Source organism: Diadema setosum, chromosome 8 (genome assembly GCF_964275005.1).
Source record: "Diadema setosum chromosome 8, eeDiaSeto1, whole genome shotgun sequence".
Classification (NCBI taxonomy): domain Eukaryota; kingdom Metazoa; phylum Echinodermata; class Echinoidea; order Diadematoida; family Diadematidae; genus Diadema; species Diadema setosum.
In genome coordinates this window covers 38142264-38161608 of record NC_092692.1, presented here as the reverse complement: position 1 = coordinate 38161608, position 19345 = coordinate 38142264, and the positions used below count along the sequence as shown (strand labels likewise).

At 39.3% G+C, this 19345-nt stretch overlaps 1 protein-coding gene across 1 annotated transcript in view; it reads right to left on the bottom strand.

Moving 5' to 3' along the window:
• Positions 1-471: 471 nt before the first annotated feature.
• Positions 472-19345, bottom strand: part of LOC140232250 (nuclear pore complex protein Nup85-like) — a 44036-nt gene continuing 25162 nt past the window's right edge. The window contains exons 7-19 of the mRNA XM_072312383.1: positions 14846-14967; positions 13511-13597; positions 12603-12773; positions 12109-12252; positions 10697-10800; positions 9606-9689; positions 8199-8264; positions 7552-7602; positions 6371-6471; positions 5575-5793; positions 3833-3932; positions 3107-3269; positions 472-2426 (exon numbers count right to left, since the gene is read on the bottom strand). Of these exons, the coding sequence (XP_072168484.1) occupies positions 2316-2426; positions 3107-3269; positions 3833-3932; positions 5575-5793; positions 6371-6471; positions 7552-7602; positions 8199-8264; positions 9606-9689; positions 10697-10800; positions 12109-12252; positions 12603-12773; positions 13511-13597; positions 14846-14967 (1523 nt within the window). The 3' untranslated portion in view covers positions 472-2315. The remainder of the gene's footprint in view (positions 2427-3106; positions 3270-3832; positions 3933-5574; positions 5794-6370; positions 6472-7551; positions 7603-8198; positions 8265-9605; positions 9690-10696; positions 10801-12108; positions 12253-12602; positions 12774-13510; positions 13598-14845; positions 14968-19345) is intronic.

The following is a 19345-nucleotide window of genomic DNA, read 5'->3' as shown; positions in this document are numbered from 1 at the left end:
CGAAAGCGGACGGACGGACGGACGGACGTACGGACAACCCGAAAACATAATGCCTCCGGCACCACTTCGTGGCGGAGGCATAAAAATAACAAACAAAGAAACAAACAAACAAACATCTGATTGACAAATTGCCCTACATCGACATAAATAAGCACTGATTGGATCAGTGCTTTAGTAGTAGCCAGGATAAATTCAGTGCTTATTTACGTCGATGTAGGGCAATTTGTCAATCAGTTGCAATGAACACATCTCACCGACAGAATTTCATGAATTTGAATAAACAGACATCTCTTTCACAAAGACAGCATCATCTTCCATCCCTGAGCACTCATTAAAAAGTGCTGGTACACTTGCAAGAGAAGATTATGCTAACAGATTCTACTTGTTAGGCAATTTCTTCAAAATACAGAAAGACACAACACATGCCAAATGAAATCAAAATAATGCAAGACAGTATCAAACTGAAGGGACTGGCATTTACAAATTGTATTTTTTCAAAATACACTGTACAAACACAGACAAGAAGATGCAGGTGACATTAGAGTTTATCTTTCTGCTCTCTCCCTCTCTCTCTCCCTCTCTCTTTATTTATCTTTATCTCTCTTTCTCTCTCTCTCATTTCAACTTTACATGAAGTCTTGAACTACAGTGTATGCCCTTTACAGTATATTTGACAAAAACCTTGCATCTAAACACATTGGAAAAAACAAATGTGTTGTACTCTATTCACAAATGTTTATGACACTTACCAAAACAATGTGTAGTATATAACAGACATGTATGAACAAATTTCAATAACCAAAATATTCAAGGATGTTTTTGTCATATATTATATACAGCATTCAGACCTCAAGGTCAAGTTTGACACAGACATAATTATAAGTCATTTGCAGAAATTGAACGACAGCTTTGTCGAGATTTAGCTAGGTCCGAAATCAAAATCAGTGGGTCACATTACAGTCATCAAAGGGGCAAAGAAAACAATACTGTATGGGGCAAAAAGTTGATACAGTGGAGCACCGTCCAGATCAACATGAAATAAAATTCCCCTTGCTGCCCACTGCCTTCGTACAGTGCACTTCCGCTATAACAAACATGGCTACAATGAGATTGTCAAATGGGACTATGCTATGACCAAATCGCTATCAATAACTTTGGTAGAATTCAATTAATTTGATTGAATTTGACATCCAGTAAAGCTTGTTCTGGAGCAACATTAGTAAACATTTTACCCTTGGAGATTGCTTACTGAGGCATTCAACCATAGCTGGATCCATATCCTAAATCAAAGCAAAGAGCTGCCTTATCACAGTGTAACCTTGCACTGAAATCTGATTGCAATCCCTTAAAAGTTACAGAGCGCAATGTGGGACCGTAGCCAATGACACATACAGTATGTCCTTTCATCAGTTCATTTCTGCAACATTACAAATATAGATGGAGAGTTTCATTTGATAACGTAATTCACAATCTCTGCCTCAGAAATTATACAGCATGGTTTCGTGATAGAAAGGGATAATCCAAAATATAACAAAAAAACAAACAAACCACTATATGACAAGAGACACAGAGAATTTGTTCCCTCTTCAATTCATATACACAATGTGCATGCCATGGGAATATGCTATACTTAAGTTAGAATGGCTTGAAGTTGATTGCCTGGGTTAACCCGTTCCGTGCCGAATTCTGAAATCCCCATAGATTTAATACACAGGCTGCCAGGTTCCTGTAGGCAGGGCTCGACACTAACGGTGGCCCGGGGCCACCAAAAATGCACGCCGGGAAACCAAAATTTCAGAAATGAAGAATTTGGTGGCCTGATCGGGCCACCAAAAAAGGTCGGATGTTTGCCTTTGGGCCACCAAAAATAAAAGTTAGTGTGGAGCCCTGCTGTAGGGAATGGGTTAAAAGAAGACATTAACACAGCCAATGATAAGGTAGGGGGTGTCTCCAGGGTAGAAAGTGTCCATGGTTTCTTTCAAAATTCAAACTTGTCTGTGCTGTATGGAGGAAGACCACTGTTGGACAGCGGTCTTACACATGGTAAGTGGTCAAACACATGGTCAGCGGTCAATTGTGGTAAACTGCCTGTGTTAAAGGAAGATACACATGCACACAGCCAATGATAAGGTAGGGGCTGTCTCCGGGGTAGAAAATGTCCATGGTTTCTTTCAAAATTCAAAATTGTCTGTGCTGTATGGAGGAGAGCCACTGTTGGACAGCGGTCATACCCATGGCCAGCGGTCAAACATAAGGCCGGCGGTCACTCACATGACCAGCGGTCAAACACATGGTACAGTGGGACAGGCCTGGCATCACGAGGCGGGGAGACAGCCACAGCCTTCCTTCAGCACGGCCTGGGCCAGGTTTCTTGAGAGACCAAGCTGGAGCAGTTCTAGTTTCTCCTTCTCCAACTCCAGCTGACCCTAACGATACAAACGGAGAGACAAGCACAGCATTTAGCAGACTTTAACCCGTTGAGGACGGTTTGATTTTGCTACAACACGCATTTCCCAGAGACACCTGCCCGAGCATACTTGGGACTCTTCCTCAACGGGTAAATAACTTTGAAACAAGAAACATTCATGGCGTAAAACTTTTGTGAATTGGAATGACACGCTTTTTCATGGCATGTAGTTTTTGCGAATTGCCGACCACAAAAAAATTATGAGCATACTACATGTATGGGTACTAGTGATACAGGAATTTTTTGAACACACACTATTGGTCGATATAAAACATACAACAAAATTAAATTGAATGCCCACTGCTAAACACTCACAGTTTAAAACACACACACATACACACACAATGAATGTGCACCACTTGTACACATACTAACAGTTGACTTGGGAAGCATGCAGCATTGTACTGGCATTCAGTTCATTCGTTCAGTTCGATGTGAAAACAAAATTTTTGCATGCACTTTACTTTCATGAATTTCGGCTCTTGGCAAAATTCACAGATTCTCCTCCCCCCCCAAAAAAAAGATTAGTTGCCCTCACTAGAATCTCCGACAGGGGCAATATAATTCTAGTTCAGGCAATAAATGTCGTATCCCCCTCAAGGCCAGTCCATATCATTTAACAGTGCCTTCCATCCTCACCTTGCTCTTTTTGGGGAGAACATCCCGCTGGTATTCCTCTGACTTGAACCACCTGTCGAGTTCCTCGTGACACTGGAGGAGCTCGTAGGTCTGTGCGCTGCTGAATACCAGTTCGTCCAGCTCCAGGAGTGGGAGGGCATCGGTCAGCAGGGTCAGCCAAAACCTGCAGGGCAAGGAGAGGAAAGGAAGAGAGTTCCTTGTCAGAAATGGAGGGTTGGGAAAATTGTGGCGTGACAGGAAAAACAGCGACACAGGCGACGACATGACCCTGAACTATTTGGAAGGATATCCGATATTCAATTGCTGATCTGGCCCCATTTCATACAAGATGTAAAAATGACACCTCCTGCAAGAATGGCAAATGCCCATAGCAACAGGCAAAGCATGATTCTTGTCATTACCATGACACTTGCTACTCCAGCAAAAAATTACTTGGGTAGCAACCTTTTTATGAAATCGGGCCCAGGCAGAGATGACAACTTCTTGGCATAAAAAAATAAACAAACAAACAAACAGAAGAAATATCTTTAAAAATCAGATTTTTGAGAGGAAAATCAGATTTCATGAAATCTCGACACCACAACTTGCCCGTTGGTCCTGGGCCAGTGAATATCTTATATCTAATACGTATACTAATATCTAGTTGCGCAAGATACCCCCAAAATTTGTATGATCGAGGACGATCAATGGAGACCATGCAGTACTAAAGTCAGCACAGATACTCACTGTTTAGGAGCAAGCCTCGCTCGTAGCAGGGACAGAAGAAGAGCCCCAGCTTCCCTGAAGTCACCTTGCTCGTACAGTCGGTGGAACTCTCTGTACTTGCCTGTACAGATGGAGAAAAACAAAACAAAACCAAAATCAAGACGATGAAAAACCATGGACATTTGTGTTGTCAGAAAAGCTCCAATATCTGGACAAGCATTACAAATTGAAGGTACAAAAATTTATACAAAGGCCACATCAAGGACGACTTTTGTTACAAGGAAAAGAACTTTCCTATTGGAACTTTTTCAGCTTCATTTTTTTCTCCCCTCACAAATTTCCATGGGGAAAAAAGAAATACAGGCTAAGAATAAAACACAAAAACAACTTTACTGAAATATGAAGATCAAGTTTTCTGTCTAACACCTGAAGGTGCATATTCCTGAAATCCTACAAAATGCAAGATACAATTTTCAGGGTTTACATCAAGGTTATCCATAATTGCTCCCTTTAGTATGTTACTGTTACAATACATATGTGACCCGCTACAACAAAATGATCCTAAAGTCGGGAGAGGTCGATCATTTGAAAATTGCATAGTATAATCCCCTAATCTTTCTGCTTTAAATTGATATATAACACATTTTATAAAAATAATCGGCTGCGGAGATATCGATGTTTAAAAGAGAGCATGTCGAGACGTCTGGAAAATCACTGTTTCGAGAAAAGCGCCCTAAAAGTCTTCCTTTCGACGCAATCGCGATCAACACACGCAAGTCAGTTTTCACCTCTGGACAATAGAAGGTAAGCCCTAGCAACCCCCGAAGAGTTCATTCAAGCACATCAGCGTCGGCGGTCTCCTCACCAACCAATCAGTGACCAGGATGTGAGAAGCGGCTGACCATAGCGCACCCCGCCCGCACGCACCAGTCGACTGGGCAGTGTGCGAGCTTCACGCTTCGGTTAGCAGCAAGCAGCAAACTGACCAATGAGATCACTCTGGTCGTTGTTAGGGGCGGAACCTATCTGTCGCGCTCAATCCAAATTTTCGAACCAGTTTCTGCTTCGTTGAAACGCCAAAAAACATGGCTCAGAAAAACGCTATTTTTTGGTCTTTCCTTTCACCATTTTGCTTCAAAATTTCGACAGATGATAGAAGACATGTTAGACTCCAATAATATATCAAAATCAGAAAATCGTAAGTTTTGACCAATTTTAATGCTCTGACTTCAAACTCGATTTCCACGGCTTCGACCGTGCGCGACTTTAGGACCTTTTTGTTGTAGCGGGTCACATATTATCTAAAGATGCCAGTTAAATTGAATACTTTCTTCATCAAGTATCTTTAAAAGATAGAAATCATATTTCTTAAAGATTTTGGGAGAAGAGGGAAAAACCCAGCTTCCTATCTAGTAATGCAGGTCTTAATGGGGCACTTTTCTTCATATCAAATAATTGCAAGAGACAGAATTCTTTTTTTTTTTTTTTGAGGGGGGGGGGGGGAAGCTTACTCCCTACCATGGAATTTGTGTCTAAATGGGACACTTTTTTTCATCAAATATTCATAAAAGACAGAAACTGTATTTCTTTTCAGATGTTGGGAGGAAGGGGAAAAACCTAATTCCATACCAAGGAATGTGAGTCTACATGGGACACTTTCCTCATCAAATATTTGTAAAAAGATAGAAACTGTATTTCTCAAAGATTTTTTTTTTTTTTTTTTTTTTTTGGGGGGGGGGGGGGGAGGGCACCTGTTTTCCTACCAAGAAATGTGAGCCGGTCACTGAGGAGCATTCCCGCTCCCAGATTGTCCAGGAGGTCGATGTTGGTGAAGCCCCCCTTCAGGCTGTACTCCGTCAGGAACTTGTCGGCCAGGTAGGTGGCAAACGTGGGGTCGTGCGACCGGAGGCACCACGACAGGGCGGAGCCGAGGCGACCCTGTCGGTAGCAACGCATTCCGAGAACCTTGCAAATACTCTGGGCTGTGAGGGAGAAAAAAGAAAGAGAGAAAGAGGGACAGTGAGACAGATAGTCTTGTTCAACTCTTCTGTACTCTTGGCATGTATCAGGCAAAGGTGAGAGGTGTAGTACAGTAAACCATACATCGGTTTTTATCACCTCCACCCACGAAGGAGATTTTGTTATCATCGGGGTTGGTTTGTTTGTCTGTTTGCTTGCAAAATAACTCAAAAAGTTGTAAACGGATTTGAATGAAACTTGTAGGAAACGTTGACAATGACACAAGAAACAGATGTTGTGATTAAATTTGGCAGTGATCAGGGGATTTTTATGGATTTTTGAGTGATTTTTTATCTTTTGGCAGATGAGAGTCTAAAAGCCCTTGCATACGCGCTCTAAAGCACATGCTCAGGCGAGGCACCACATAGCTGGAAGCTGATGACGTATAAACAAAAGATACTATACTGGCGAATTGATTTTCAGCATGCATGTATACGAGTAGTCGGAGGAAATGAGCTGCTTGGCGGAGGTCTACACTCTACAAGTGCTTTTCTAGCTTATTATTTTTTTTTAAGTGTAAGTCAGAGCACCACTTTTTACCTTGTTCCTGCATGTTTCGGTCCTCACACAATTTCAGGACCTTTAGAGCTTTCCTCTCCGTTTGCAGGGGAATCCTCTCGATGAACAATTCCAAGTAGTGCCTGCAAAGGAAGAGAGAACACACTTAATGTTAGAAATAATGAGAGGTGCGCCTACTTTTTCTTTCACTCTTTGTGTGTGCCATGTTGCAATAATTTAGAGAATGCAACATATGAGCACTTTTGGACAAAATTGTGTTTTCTAAGACAACACAACAGTCCTGGGCTTCTCTCCAGAGGATGGCCAGCAACGGAGACTGGTGGAGAACCTTTCGTTGCTGCCCTACACTCCAGGGGGTGTACATGGAAAAGGGTTGACCGTTGAGGAGCTGTGGGATAGTGGATAAGACTCCCGACTTCCAATCGAAGGACCCTAGTTTGATTCCCGCCCAGTGCTTACGTCCTTGGACAAGATGTTTTTACCCACTATATGTCCCTCATGACCCAGGTGTATAAATGGGTACCTGGCAATGCTAGGGTGATAATAATGGCAGGATCCTCTGGTAGAGGAGTGGCAATACTGAAGAGGCTACCCTGGATAAAGAAGACATTATTGTTATTTCTGCTAAAAATGCAGTACAGCAATGTTGTAGACAAAATTGCAAGCTGTAATGTACTGTGGCATATTGCAGTTTATCCACCTGTTTGCACATGGTTGTGGATTTGAGCAAAATATGCACAGTTGGAAGGTCATTGAGTCAGGTGTGCGAATGTAGCACTCAAAGGGTTAAAGGTCATATGAACTGGACTGCGTCTTGTCTTTTTGGCAGGTATTTTTGCAGGTATCTTTACAGCGGAATATCATACATCAATTTGTTTTGCTGAGTTTTGCAGAAATGCTGAAATGTGCTATGCTTTTGCTCTTTAGCCTTCAGGTTTGTGGTATGATGACAGTGAACTGTATTCAGAGCAAACTGCATAATTTTCCACAAGAAGCAAAATTTGAGAGTAAGATCTATGTTCTAGGTTTCAAATTTGTAGTAAGGTATGCGAACGCATTGAAACAAACTACTGACTGCAAAATACAACTTCATTTCCATTAAAATTTGTTTCATGGTTCTAATTATGCATGTCCATCTCACGTCCCCTCCCTCAAACAAACAAACAAACAAACAAACAAAAACAGACATCAAATCAACGTACCTTCCAAATTGATGACAGTAATCAAAGTAGTCTGCAACTATATGCCATAGACTGGAAACAAAAGAGAAGACAAAACAACGAAGACAAAATAAAGGCACAGTGATATAACCCACAATCCAATTTTTGAGTGTATTATGTTGTTTCTACGAGCTGCTTAATAGTCAAAGTCAACACTACACAGTAACTAATATCATTAAAAAATTAATTCAATCATCTGTCAGAACTTCGGATGAAATGCTGCAGGATTTTGTATGATACCTTATTGCAACTTTTTTTAAAAACTATTAAGAACATGTGTTGAGTACATATAGAAAAAAATAAACAAAAACATGATATATTCGGTGATATACGGTCATAAAAGGAATCATACAGCAGTTCACTACACACACAAAAAAAAAGCATATGCTGACTAGCAATACAACAGAGCACACGAAAACTTGAGCTCACGGGAATGTTTTTCAATATTTACCCAACACGTAATTTTAAGAAATTTTAGGAAAGCTGTTATTGATCATAGGACAGATAAATGAAAGTTATTATTTTTTCATAAGATTTTATATGCACCAGTCATTATTGGTCCATTTGATGTTGAGATGACATGGCATGAATGCGTAGCTGAGATAAGAATCATGCGTGATGCAACCTACCTGTTGTGTGACATCAACGTGGAGGCGTACTCCAGAAGGAGGAACTCCCGTAAATCAGAGCCAAAGCTGGATGGAAAGAAATCGTGGAGAGACGTCACTGTTAATTCAAAAAGTGCTCAAAACAAAACAAACCAAATTAGGATACTCTTTCATGCGTACTGTGTATCTCATCCTGATTTGGGCAAAATGTTATTGAAAGCACCAACCACATCTATCTTTTTTAAGAGCTTTTGTTTTTTTTAAATATTATGAAACCAAACAGTAAAAAGGAATTTTATGGTGCAGTTTTTATCATGTATTGTTTTAAAGTTCACTGCAGTACCCTCGGTATAGCTTGATTACACTTTCAAACTCCATCCTATCACTCCTTTCCTATAAAAAAAAATTGTGCCTTTAGCATTTGTTTCCAGAACATTTTTTTTTGTCGGATAGTGTGATCAGGTGAATCGAAGAGACCTCTTTTTCATTTCTCAAAAAACCCTTTACACATTTTCAACTCTAATAACTTTACAAAGGGTGAAGCTACTACTTTGAAAGTTAGTATTAGTCATGGGTACAATGTGTTGATAGAGCATTATCAATTTCAGCTTACTCTGATAATCCCTTCATTGTAGTTGCTATGAAGTTTCATATTCTTTTTTATTTTTGTCCAAGTCATTGTATTGAGCTTGGCACAGTAAGATAAAGCACATAAATAGACCCTGATACTTCAGAGCCCTTTTTGTCCGTACACACTTTTCCAGAGTATGTGTTTTCTTTTCAATATTCAGATAGGTTTGTAATAGAAAATCCACTGGACTTTAAGTTATACATCATTTAAAAGCTGAAAGTCTGCTCTTTCAGAGTCTGCTCTTAGCTGAAAAGCCATGTCTGGCAACTTTTTGTTAATTTTGTGATACCATACAGGGTCACATATATCAAATTAGAAGTCAACCTTTCACAGTAGTGAGAATCCTTTCACGCATGAATGACACAGTCACATTGATGAGTCTTCCGGAGGCCCCTACTTGAGGTCGTCCAGGAAGATATTCAATTCATATTATTCACCTTGATAAATAATTAATGACTGGCTTTCCTCATGAATATGCATGAAGAACTGCCAACACCCATCCTCTGCCCACTATGACTTGTTCATACCACTGATCTCTATATCTAGATATCACATTGGCCCATCGCTTTGAAGCCACTGTGCCGCCATCTTATCACGCACATCGCCCATACACTTGTGTATGGAGTTGACAACATCAAGTGACCTTGGTGATAGAATCTGCTGGAAAACGGCTGCAAGTTCCCATAGAGTGGGTGCAGTAACATGGCAGCTTGGTGGCTTCAATTGTCTGTACAGCGTGAATGGGCCAATGAGATATCTAGATATACTTCCTCTAGAGATCACTGGTTCCTACTCACTTGAGTTGGTGTGAATCCAGTTGGCCACAGTGGTGTAGAAGGTCCGCCAGGTGGGCTACAAACCACCAGTTGCTCATGTTTGCACTGGTTGATACAACAACGGGGGAAAACAATAAAGTGATAACAGGGCTAGTAACTTCCATGGATCAAAAAGCCTACTGATGCACAGTCAGAAACATTATTTTGATGGCAAGAATCTCATTTGGGGTAAAAAAAAAAAAAGGAAACTTGCACATATCAAGCTTGCAAAGTAAAAGTTCCACAACAACAATAATAATAGCTGGCTTTTAAATAGTGCATTTGACACTTGTTATTAAAGTATCTCAATGTGCTTTACAGACTATTATATACAATACACTGTATATTACAATATATACTTCTACAATACATTCATAAAGAATATTTCTTACTGCTTCACAAAAAATACACATCAACTATCATAAAAAAAAAAAAAATAAAATAAAATGAATTTGTATTGTGCTTTGTATTAAGAGAAGAGCTGGCAACATTCACACAGGACAATCATGCAGGTTTCAAGGAGGATTTACGAAGGTGTATCCATTTGTTATAAACAACTAAATATTTGAGAATGAATCCAAGATGAAGGAGGTCTTTGAAATGTAGTTTGTTTGTTTGTCTGTGTTTTTTTTTTTTCTTTTTTTCTCAGGGCATTTTAAAGAGAGCTGTTTTAACTCTTCAAAGAGCGTCCGGCCCAATCAGGGAGACTTGGCAGGTCTGTAAGGGATGGATGCTATATTGTTTAGGCAAAGTATAAAAAAAAACAACAAAAAACACCTAGCCCGACGCATGGACATTGGGATGGACATTAGGATGGACACTGAGACAGACAGACAGTTGGAACGGAGAAATACAAGGGACCAATCCAACACAACTTTAAATATTCATATCTTGTTTCTGAGGGAAGTTTCATGAGAAGTTTGCAGTCACACTGGCAAAACTTCAAGATCTTTAAGATCGTAATCTTAAATTAAACAACCTTTTGCCAGTGTGACTGCGGCTATCTGTGATCATTAAACTAAATGTGGAACGTGTTGTGCCTTTGTTTTGAAATCTTTTGATGTCCTTCTCACCTGCTAATCTTAATCATCTGATAGATGTCAAACTCCAGGGCTTTGTCCAAGATGGTATCCAGTGGCGTCATCCTACCAGACACACCCAGAGCATCCATACTGGCCTGGAAGGACCGATTTACATGATCAATGTTAGACACTGTATACAGGATATCTTTCGTGGGGTTTTTATTTTTTGCAAATTCTGCAAGTTGGATGGTATACTTGAAAATTTCACAATATGCAAAAAGATATCAAATCTGACTCCAGCATGAATGCAACGTTCACACATACATTTCTCTGTACATTACTGCACGCCATGATAAAAAATGTATCCATTTTTATGACACTGACAGGAAATCTTGATTTGCAAATAATCAGAATCACTATATACAATGTATATGGTGTATACAGTAGTGTGAATAATTACAAAAAAAAAAACTACATAAATATGAATGTGAGCGTAACTTGAAAAAACAAATCAAGAATTTTCATCAAACTCCCATATTTTACTATGAATGGATTTTAAATGAGATTACATAATTCCTACTCATTACAACAACCAAAAAAGGAAAAAAGTATAATGCTTCTATTAAAGCAAGAAAAGAGAGCATTCTGCAATCCTTTTGAAGTATTTGCTTTAAATCACAAAACAAATCTAAAATGCAAAGAAATAAGAATCTGCACAGTAACTACAATGAAGTGTTTTACAAACGGGGGGGGGGGGGGGGGGGGGGGGACCCTAAACTGGTAGTTTTCTTCTCTACCCCTCTCCCCTGAGGAATATGTATTGTCAGTTCATGTTGACTATGCAAACACACTTTGCTAGATACACATTTTGAGAGTCTTTTACATCATTATAACATGACTGCTTCTCTACGAGCGAATGGCAAAAGTTTTGTCAAACACAATGGTTGATTACACAAATGTGCCAAACATTTTGGATTGTGTGATAGAGTATTAAAGTCAATATGACAACGAGCTCGGTATGCGTGTATGTTGTTTGTTGTGGGTCATGTATGTACTGTGCTCTAGCTGGTTATGCATGTATGTTGTTTGTTGTGGGTCATGTACGTATGTTGCATGTTCTAGCTTGGTATGCATGTATGTTGTTTGTTGTGAGTCATGTATGCACTCTTTGATAATACAACAATGCTCTTCCCTTGTTTTACTCTCAAATTCTGGCAGAGCATCGAATTAGCTCTTTCTGTCTTATATATATATATATATATATTTTTTTTTTTTTTTTTTTTTAATACAAGAGCTTGATGTAACTGGGCCCTTTTGGCTGAGAATCAACAAGCTTATGCTTGAGAGCGGAAACATCTCAGTGGATTAATACAGATTGATCTGTGCCAATCAGCACTTGAAGAAGCCTGTCACTCGATGACTTGTGGTTTGAGAGGAAAGAGATTTGACATTTGTCCACTGACCTTCGCGTGAAAGTGCAGGTCCAGGGCCTTGACCGTAGGGTTGGTGTACAGGAGCCTGGAGACCATGAGATGGTACCAACCTCCCAGCTCCTGGACCAGGTCTGACAGATCCTCCAGGAGTACCTTCTGGTCCCCAGATAGGATCTATGAGAGAGTCAGAGAGATTGGGGGGGGGGGGGGAGACATGGTTATACAGAGATACACACACTCATCAGATACGAGGGAGGTTTGCTTCGCATCTTCCCACCTAAAGCAGTTGGATTACTCCTATTTATTGATTACTTGAAATAAATTTGCATGTATTTGCATTGTTGTAAAAGTTCATTCTTGTTCCTATCTATATGCTACATATTAAACTATTATTACATTACTTGTCCTGTCCAGACCTCAAGTTATCACTCACTTCTACAACGTGCATTTCCCACAGTATTTTGTGAATGAAGCGTCTATAGTATCAATAGGGGTATAGCAGAATAATGAAATTGAATACTGACCTTGCAGATGACCTCCAGCCGTGGATAGGAGGTGAAGCTGTGATCCTCGAGGCACTGCCGACACAGGTCTTGCCAGTGGCGCCACTTGAGGTCGAACTCTGTGACCGACTGCCGACCAAGGGCGCCAAACACAGGCATGCGTCGCATCAACTCGTCGATTTTCCCAAAGGCCTGACGGAGATGGGAGACGGGGGAATGAGTGAATAAGTGTGTGCAGCAGAGATTCATATTGGACGAATCTACTGAAACAAAGTGGCTTAATCTTAACAAAATGAGGCAAATAACAGATAATCACGGAAAAGTTCATCACTGAAAAGGTATGTTTAATACTTGACATTCACCATTTGCCCCCTGGTCACACTTTGAGAAAAGAAACAATGAAAAGTTGCCCCTTGCAGAAAAGTTTTGTGTGTTTAATATCTGACATCCTCTGCTCTCTTTCTGTCTGTGTCTGTCTGTCTGTTTGTCTATTCATCTTTCTTTCTCTCTCTCTCTCTCTACATATCTATCTATCTATCTATCTATTTATCTATTTATCTATCTACATATCTATCTGTCTATCTATCTATCTATCTACATGTATCTATCTGTCTATCTATCTATCTATCTACATGTATCTGTCTGTCTATCTATCTATCTATCTATCTATCTATCTATCTATCTATCTATCTACATATCTATCTGTCTATCTATCTATCTATCTACATGTATCTGTCTGTCTGTCTATCTATCTATCTATCTATCTATCTATCTATCTATCTATCTATCTATCTATCTATCTATCTATCTATCTATCTATCTATCTATCTATCTTTTCCTCCAAAACAGTTGGGGAAACATTTGTAAGGGTAAAACCTCATATGGGAAAAATAGTATCCTACTGACGCATGACGTGCATACATGCTTACCCCATGGGTGTCTTGCTGAAACTTTGGGTTGAGGGACAGCAGGTGCCGTGCTTCTGTCAGCCTTCCCTGCAAGACGTAGATGTAGATCTGGACAGAGAAAAATTATCACAAAATATGTTTAAGACTAGAGTGAAGAATCACAAAAAAACTGCACAACAATAAGTAAGCAAAAAGGTGACCATAGACTTTATGGTATAGAGAAAAAAGGTTGATGCCATCTTGAACAATTTGAAAGAATCAAGAAAAGTCACTATCAACTTAATCAATTAGATATAATAATGCAGATCAAGCATGCAATCTTACTTTAATAGGGAAAAATGAAGTACAGTATGTCCCAAAAAAATTACAATGGGACCCTCCGCAATGATAACTTTAAAAACAGTGAGTCAATCCAAATGCAACTTAGTATGAAACTATAACTCATTGCCCATATTTAAAAAAAAAAAAAAACCCAAAGAAACATTTGATTTGCTTTAGTGGTCAGAGAGAAATGAGGAGTTTTGTAGAGCATGTCGGAAATCCCTTCCCTCCAAGTTCTGTCCATTATCTTTACACATTAATATGCAGTTCCACGAGCATCCAAGTGCCAAACTTCGAAGAATCTGACCCATGACATGCTTTACAACAATCTACATTCCTCTGTGACTACTTAACTGATTTGAAAGGGGTTTTCTGCAAAATCAAGCTATAAGATGTTATATTTTACAACCCTGAAGTAGCATTAGACGGTTTAATCTCATTATGAACTAGAGAAGCACTCTGAGAGCGCAGACCTCCGCCAAGCCTGCAGCTCATTTCCACCACTGATCTTGTTCTTCCATAGAGATATCAGTGATTTCCACCCACTTATATAGCATTGTGTGCTGAAAGTCACCCGATCTCCCAATATAGAAGCCTTTGTTACGTCATAAACCCCTCATCTGCACGGCGCGCCTCGCCCTAGCAGAAACTAGAGCATGCACTTTAGTGCGCCCATGCAAACCTCAAATACGCGCAGCCTGAACTCCCAAGTTCATTGACCCTACCTGCCAAAATATCAAAAACCCTTCATAAATTCCCAAAAAATTCTCGGATCACTACCAAAAGTTAATCGTTTGTTACTTGTGTCATTCTAAACCTTTCCTGCAAGTTTCATCCCAATCCGTTAATTACTTTTTGAGTTATTTTGCACACGGACAAACTAACTAACTAATTAACGAACGAACAAACAAACCAATGGTAACGAAAACATAACCTCCTCCCTCGGCGGAGGTAATTATCAACGCGAAAAACTGATTGAAATATTTTTTGGGACATACTGTAAAAGAAACATCTATGAGAGATAATTGTCCTCACCGCTGACCAGTACTCGTCATTGGTCTGAATCTCCTCCGCCGTCAGGACGCTGCGGGCCTTGGCATCCCCCTCGGTGAAGTGGAGCCGCACCCAATCCAGGAGCTGCTGCAGGACCACACCCCCTGGATGGATACAGGACAGGGCAAGCTCATTAGAAGGTGAGTGAACGCCATGTACACAGTGTCTCCATGACAACAGACACTTCTCCCATCAACCCCCTTGGATGCCTTGACTGCTATTTTGCATAAAACCCATAGCATTGTATACACTGTCCCTGGTACAGAAGGGGTTGACATGATGCTACTGTATTGCATCATTCTTTCAATGTTGCTGTGGTTTTTTTTTTTTTTTTTTATCTTTTTTATATGCCTTCTAATTCAATCTGAGATCACGTCATTTCTTGGTTATCAAACAAAAAGAAGCAATATTAAGCAATTAGCAAGGATATGTAAAGCAAAGAGGCTGTAATACTTCATGATCTATAAATTTGAAATCATACGCTTCTATCATAAAAACCCGAAATACAAACAATATGCAGCAGTATTCATACCTACACATGTATCACATAATATTACGATCATGCTACAATGTACACTGTATCCATATGTTGTTTATATTTCAATCATGACACTATCAAAATATCACAACAAAAATGATACACCCTATGTACACTATTGCACTTGGATTATGCCATGATCATACAGTGACATATAAAGAATATCCCTTATTCTTTTTAATACAAGTATTCTCACCACAGAGATGCCAGTGTATGAGTCAAATTCAGCAGTTATTACACTACCGAACATAACATTCACACAGAAACATGTGAGATCCATGTGAATGACATCATATCACACTAGGCTGACAAATATTATACTTTGCTCACAAAACATGACCTCATTTCAATTCATTTGCTAGGCTTCCTGGAGTCGGCTTGATCATGAAAATGCTCACATTGTACAATGACTCATGCTTGATTGAGCGGAAGGAGCTTTGTGTGTGACCAATAGCAAAATTATGACCTTGCTCTAAATCACAGATTTTGTGCACCTACATTTGTATGCCACAGGTATTGACAGACAGCCAACCTCTATTTTGACATCTGGCACTCAGAGAAAAGCATACTGAGTAGTGATCGACCGGTGCTTTTAGAGGTGGGCTTTGGAATAACATAAATGAACGCAGGTATAAAGAGTGTGATAGGCACAAAGGTTGATACTGATCATCGTATAATGCACAAGCTCATACATAACCAACTGACTTGTCATGGCAGCAGAGACAGCGACAAAGACAGAAAGAGAGAGACAGAAAGACAGACAGACAGACAGAGAGATACGCTGTAAATAGAGAGAAAGATAAAGTGAGAGATAGATAGATAGATAGATAGATACAATCATAGATAGAGAGTAATCAATAATTTAGTTGAATCAAGAAACTGGAAAACAAACTCACTGTTGCGACGTTTCGCCAATTATCAATTGATAATTGGCGAAACGTCGCAACAGGGAGTTTGTTTTCCAGTTTCTTGATTCAACTAATTATTGATCTTGTACTTCGACTGGATGAATGACAAGAATTTACATCAGTCGATAGAGAGTAATGTGTATAAGAGAAGGGTTGCAGAAGCTTAATAGAGAATACCAAAGTTATAGAAAAAACAACAACATGCAAATAGCTCTATAATCTCTTTAAAATCTGAATATGAACTGAATCTAATCTGAAGCCAGTCAACTCAAAAAGACTGCATAAAACCAGGATTGTTAAAAAAAGGTGATTGTTGGCGCCCTACACCAGCAAACTACAATGCACAGAGAGACGGAGGATATTTAAAGAGAGAGAAAAGACAAGGTTAAGATGCCTGCAATACACGGAAAGGAAAAATGAACAGGAGAGAATTGGTCCAAACAAAAGTGGTGATAGACATATCACCTTCATCCCAGTTTGATATGAATGCTGGATTAAAGACAATTTTGTCCATAAATCATTCAGTAGAGCCAGAATAATTTGAATAAAAATATTTCAGGGAATGGGTACTGCATATGTGACCATGCATCACAAAACCAACAAAAAGTTGCAACCCTTGATTTTACGTGAGGGCTCAAAAAGGTGAAATGGGTCAACCGAGTCTTGAGTTTTTCATATTTTCTGGAAGAGCTATCCTTCTACATGATTCTTTAGTTTGGGATCACGACACAAATGGGAAAGTGTGTTTCAGCAGTTTTCTACAACCCTTTTTTGGGGGGAGAGTAGAATGATCAGGTATGACTTAGAGGTCCCTTTTCATTTCTTGAAATCCTTTGCACAATCTTCACTTTCAAGTCTAACATCTTTTGAAAGGATAACGCTACTGCTTGAAAATTAGCATTAATCATGGACAGAAAATGTTACTAGAACATGCTCAATTTTAGCTTAGTCTGATAATCCCTTTATTGTTGTTGCTCTGGTGGTTTACATCCTGTGTTTTGTCCCTTCCACCGCACTAGCATGGCTTGAAAAGATTAAGCTCTTGAATAGACCATGTACTTTGGAGCCTTTTTTCTCAGTTCACATATTTCCAGAGTGTGTGCTTTCTTTCCAGTACATGTATTTACAATTGTAGATAGATAAGGGGAGTCCATTTGAATTGAGTTATATATCATTTTAAAGCTTATAGTCTGCTCTTTCAGAATCTGCCCTTAACTATTACAAAATCCACGTCTGGCGACTTTTTGTTGGTTTTGTGATGCAGGGTCACATACGTGTATGCCATTGGAGCGAGTCTAATTTTTCCTGAATCGAGACTTCCAGACAATTTCACAAGTGGTTAAATTTGCGATTGTGGAGTACATTTTAATGAATGAGGAAATGTATGCATGCCATCATATTCATGTCGGGATGAGAGTGTATGCTTTTGCGTGTTGCAAAATTTGTGAACAGCACCCGACTTGTGAAATTTGCGAAAATAAAAAACTTGCAAAATAGCTGGCGCACAAAGTAAAATGTATGCTTCTAGATCTACACCCACCACCCCTCCCCAACCAAAAAAAAAAAACCACACAAAAAAGAACAACAAAACAACAATAGAGTGAAGACACACTTACATTAATTAACAGTATAACATACATGTAAGAGTGGCTTCTAGACCACCATAATAAGTGCATAATTCAAATAGAGCTCTGACATCCCCTTTTCACTGCAGAATCCACTGCTGAATTTTTCACAGCTACATCAATCAAGTAAAAATGCTATCAACGGAGAGTAGCACACACGTTTCCTTTGTGCCCTGTCACGCTCACTCCTACTGAGAGGATAACAATAACAAACTAGAAAAGCACTCGAAGAGCGCAGATCTCCACCAAGCAGCTCCATTTCCACCAAAGAGATTTTACAGGTACCCACACACGGGGGCGAATCCAGGAATTCTGTAAAGGGGAGGGGGGGGGGGCGCAAGCAATATTTCTGGTGCTACTTCCGGGTTTCATCTCATATTTTTCTTTTTATTTCTTTTGTTTTAACAACAAATAAAGAGGGGGCGCACCAGGCTCTGGACCCGCCACTGCATACACGCGTGCTGAAAATTGCCCAATTTCCAACTTGATAAAAAGACTTTGTTTACCTAATAAGCTTCCTGCATGCTTCGTGATGCCTGTAGCAGAGCACACGCTTTAGTACAGGTATATGTACATGCAAACCTCAAGTTACAATACACACAGCTTGCGCTCCAAAGTTCACTGACCTTATTTGAAATTTTTAATCCTTCAAAAATTCATAAAAATTACCAGATCACTATCAAAATTTAAATCCACTCCTTGTGTAATTACCCACTCTTCCTGTAAGCTTCATCGAAATCCGTCCACAACTTCTTGAGATATTTTGCAAACAGACAAATCAACGCCGACAAAATCATATGAACCTCCTTCCTTGGCAGAGGTAGAAATAAGAGCACACATAAATGTTCAATAAACTCCATACATACATGTACAAACTGTATCACAGTGTTATTAAGGAATTAAAATATCATAAAGCCGATAAAGGAGGGAAACACAACACCAAATATACTTTGGAAAATACTGTCAAAGTGGAAACTTTTTAGAAGATTTCACTGAAATGCTCTTACAGATTGTAGTTAAAATTTTGCATACTTATGAGAACACTTTTTGTACATATTCAACAAATTTATTTATTTATTTATTTTAATACAAGTGCACACAGTCCTCATTTTTGTGTAAGTTCAGTAAGGTACAAAATTCATCAAAATTCCCACATCTCATGATAATCCCCACGTACATTTATGCATTCTGGAGGTAAATCAGGCTAGTTAGTAAATATATTACACATATCACTTTCTGCTTTGTTGCTTGGCAACCAAAATGTAGATTTCATTATGAGACATGTAAACTTCTCACAAGTTTCTTTGTGATTTCTTCTCATCAAAAGATGTATTACCATTCCCTCCCTTGTTCTCATCAGGCCTTTTAATAGTTTATCTTTCATCCCCATGGCAACAAGCTACATTCTTAG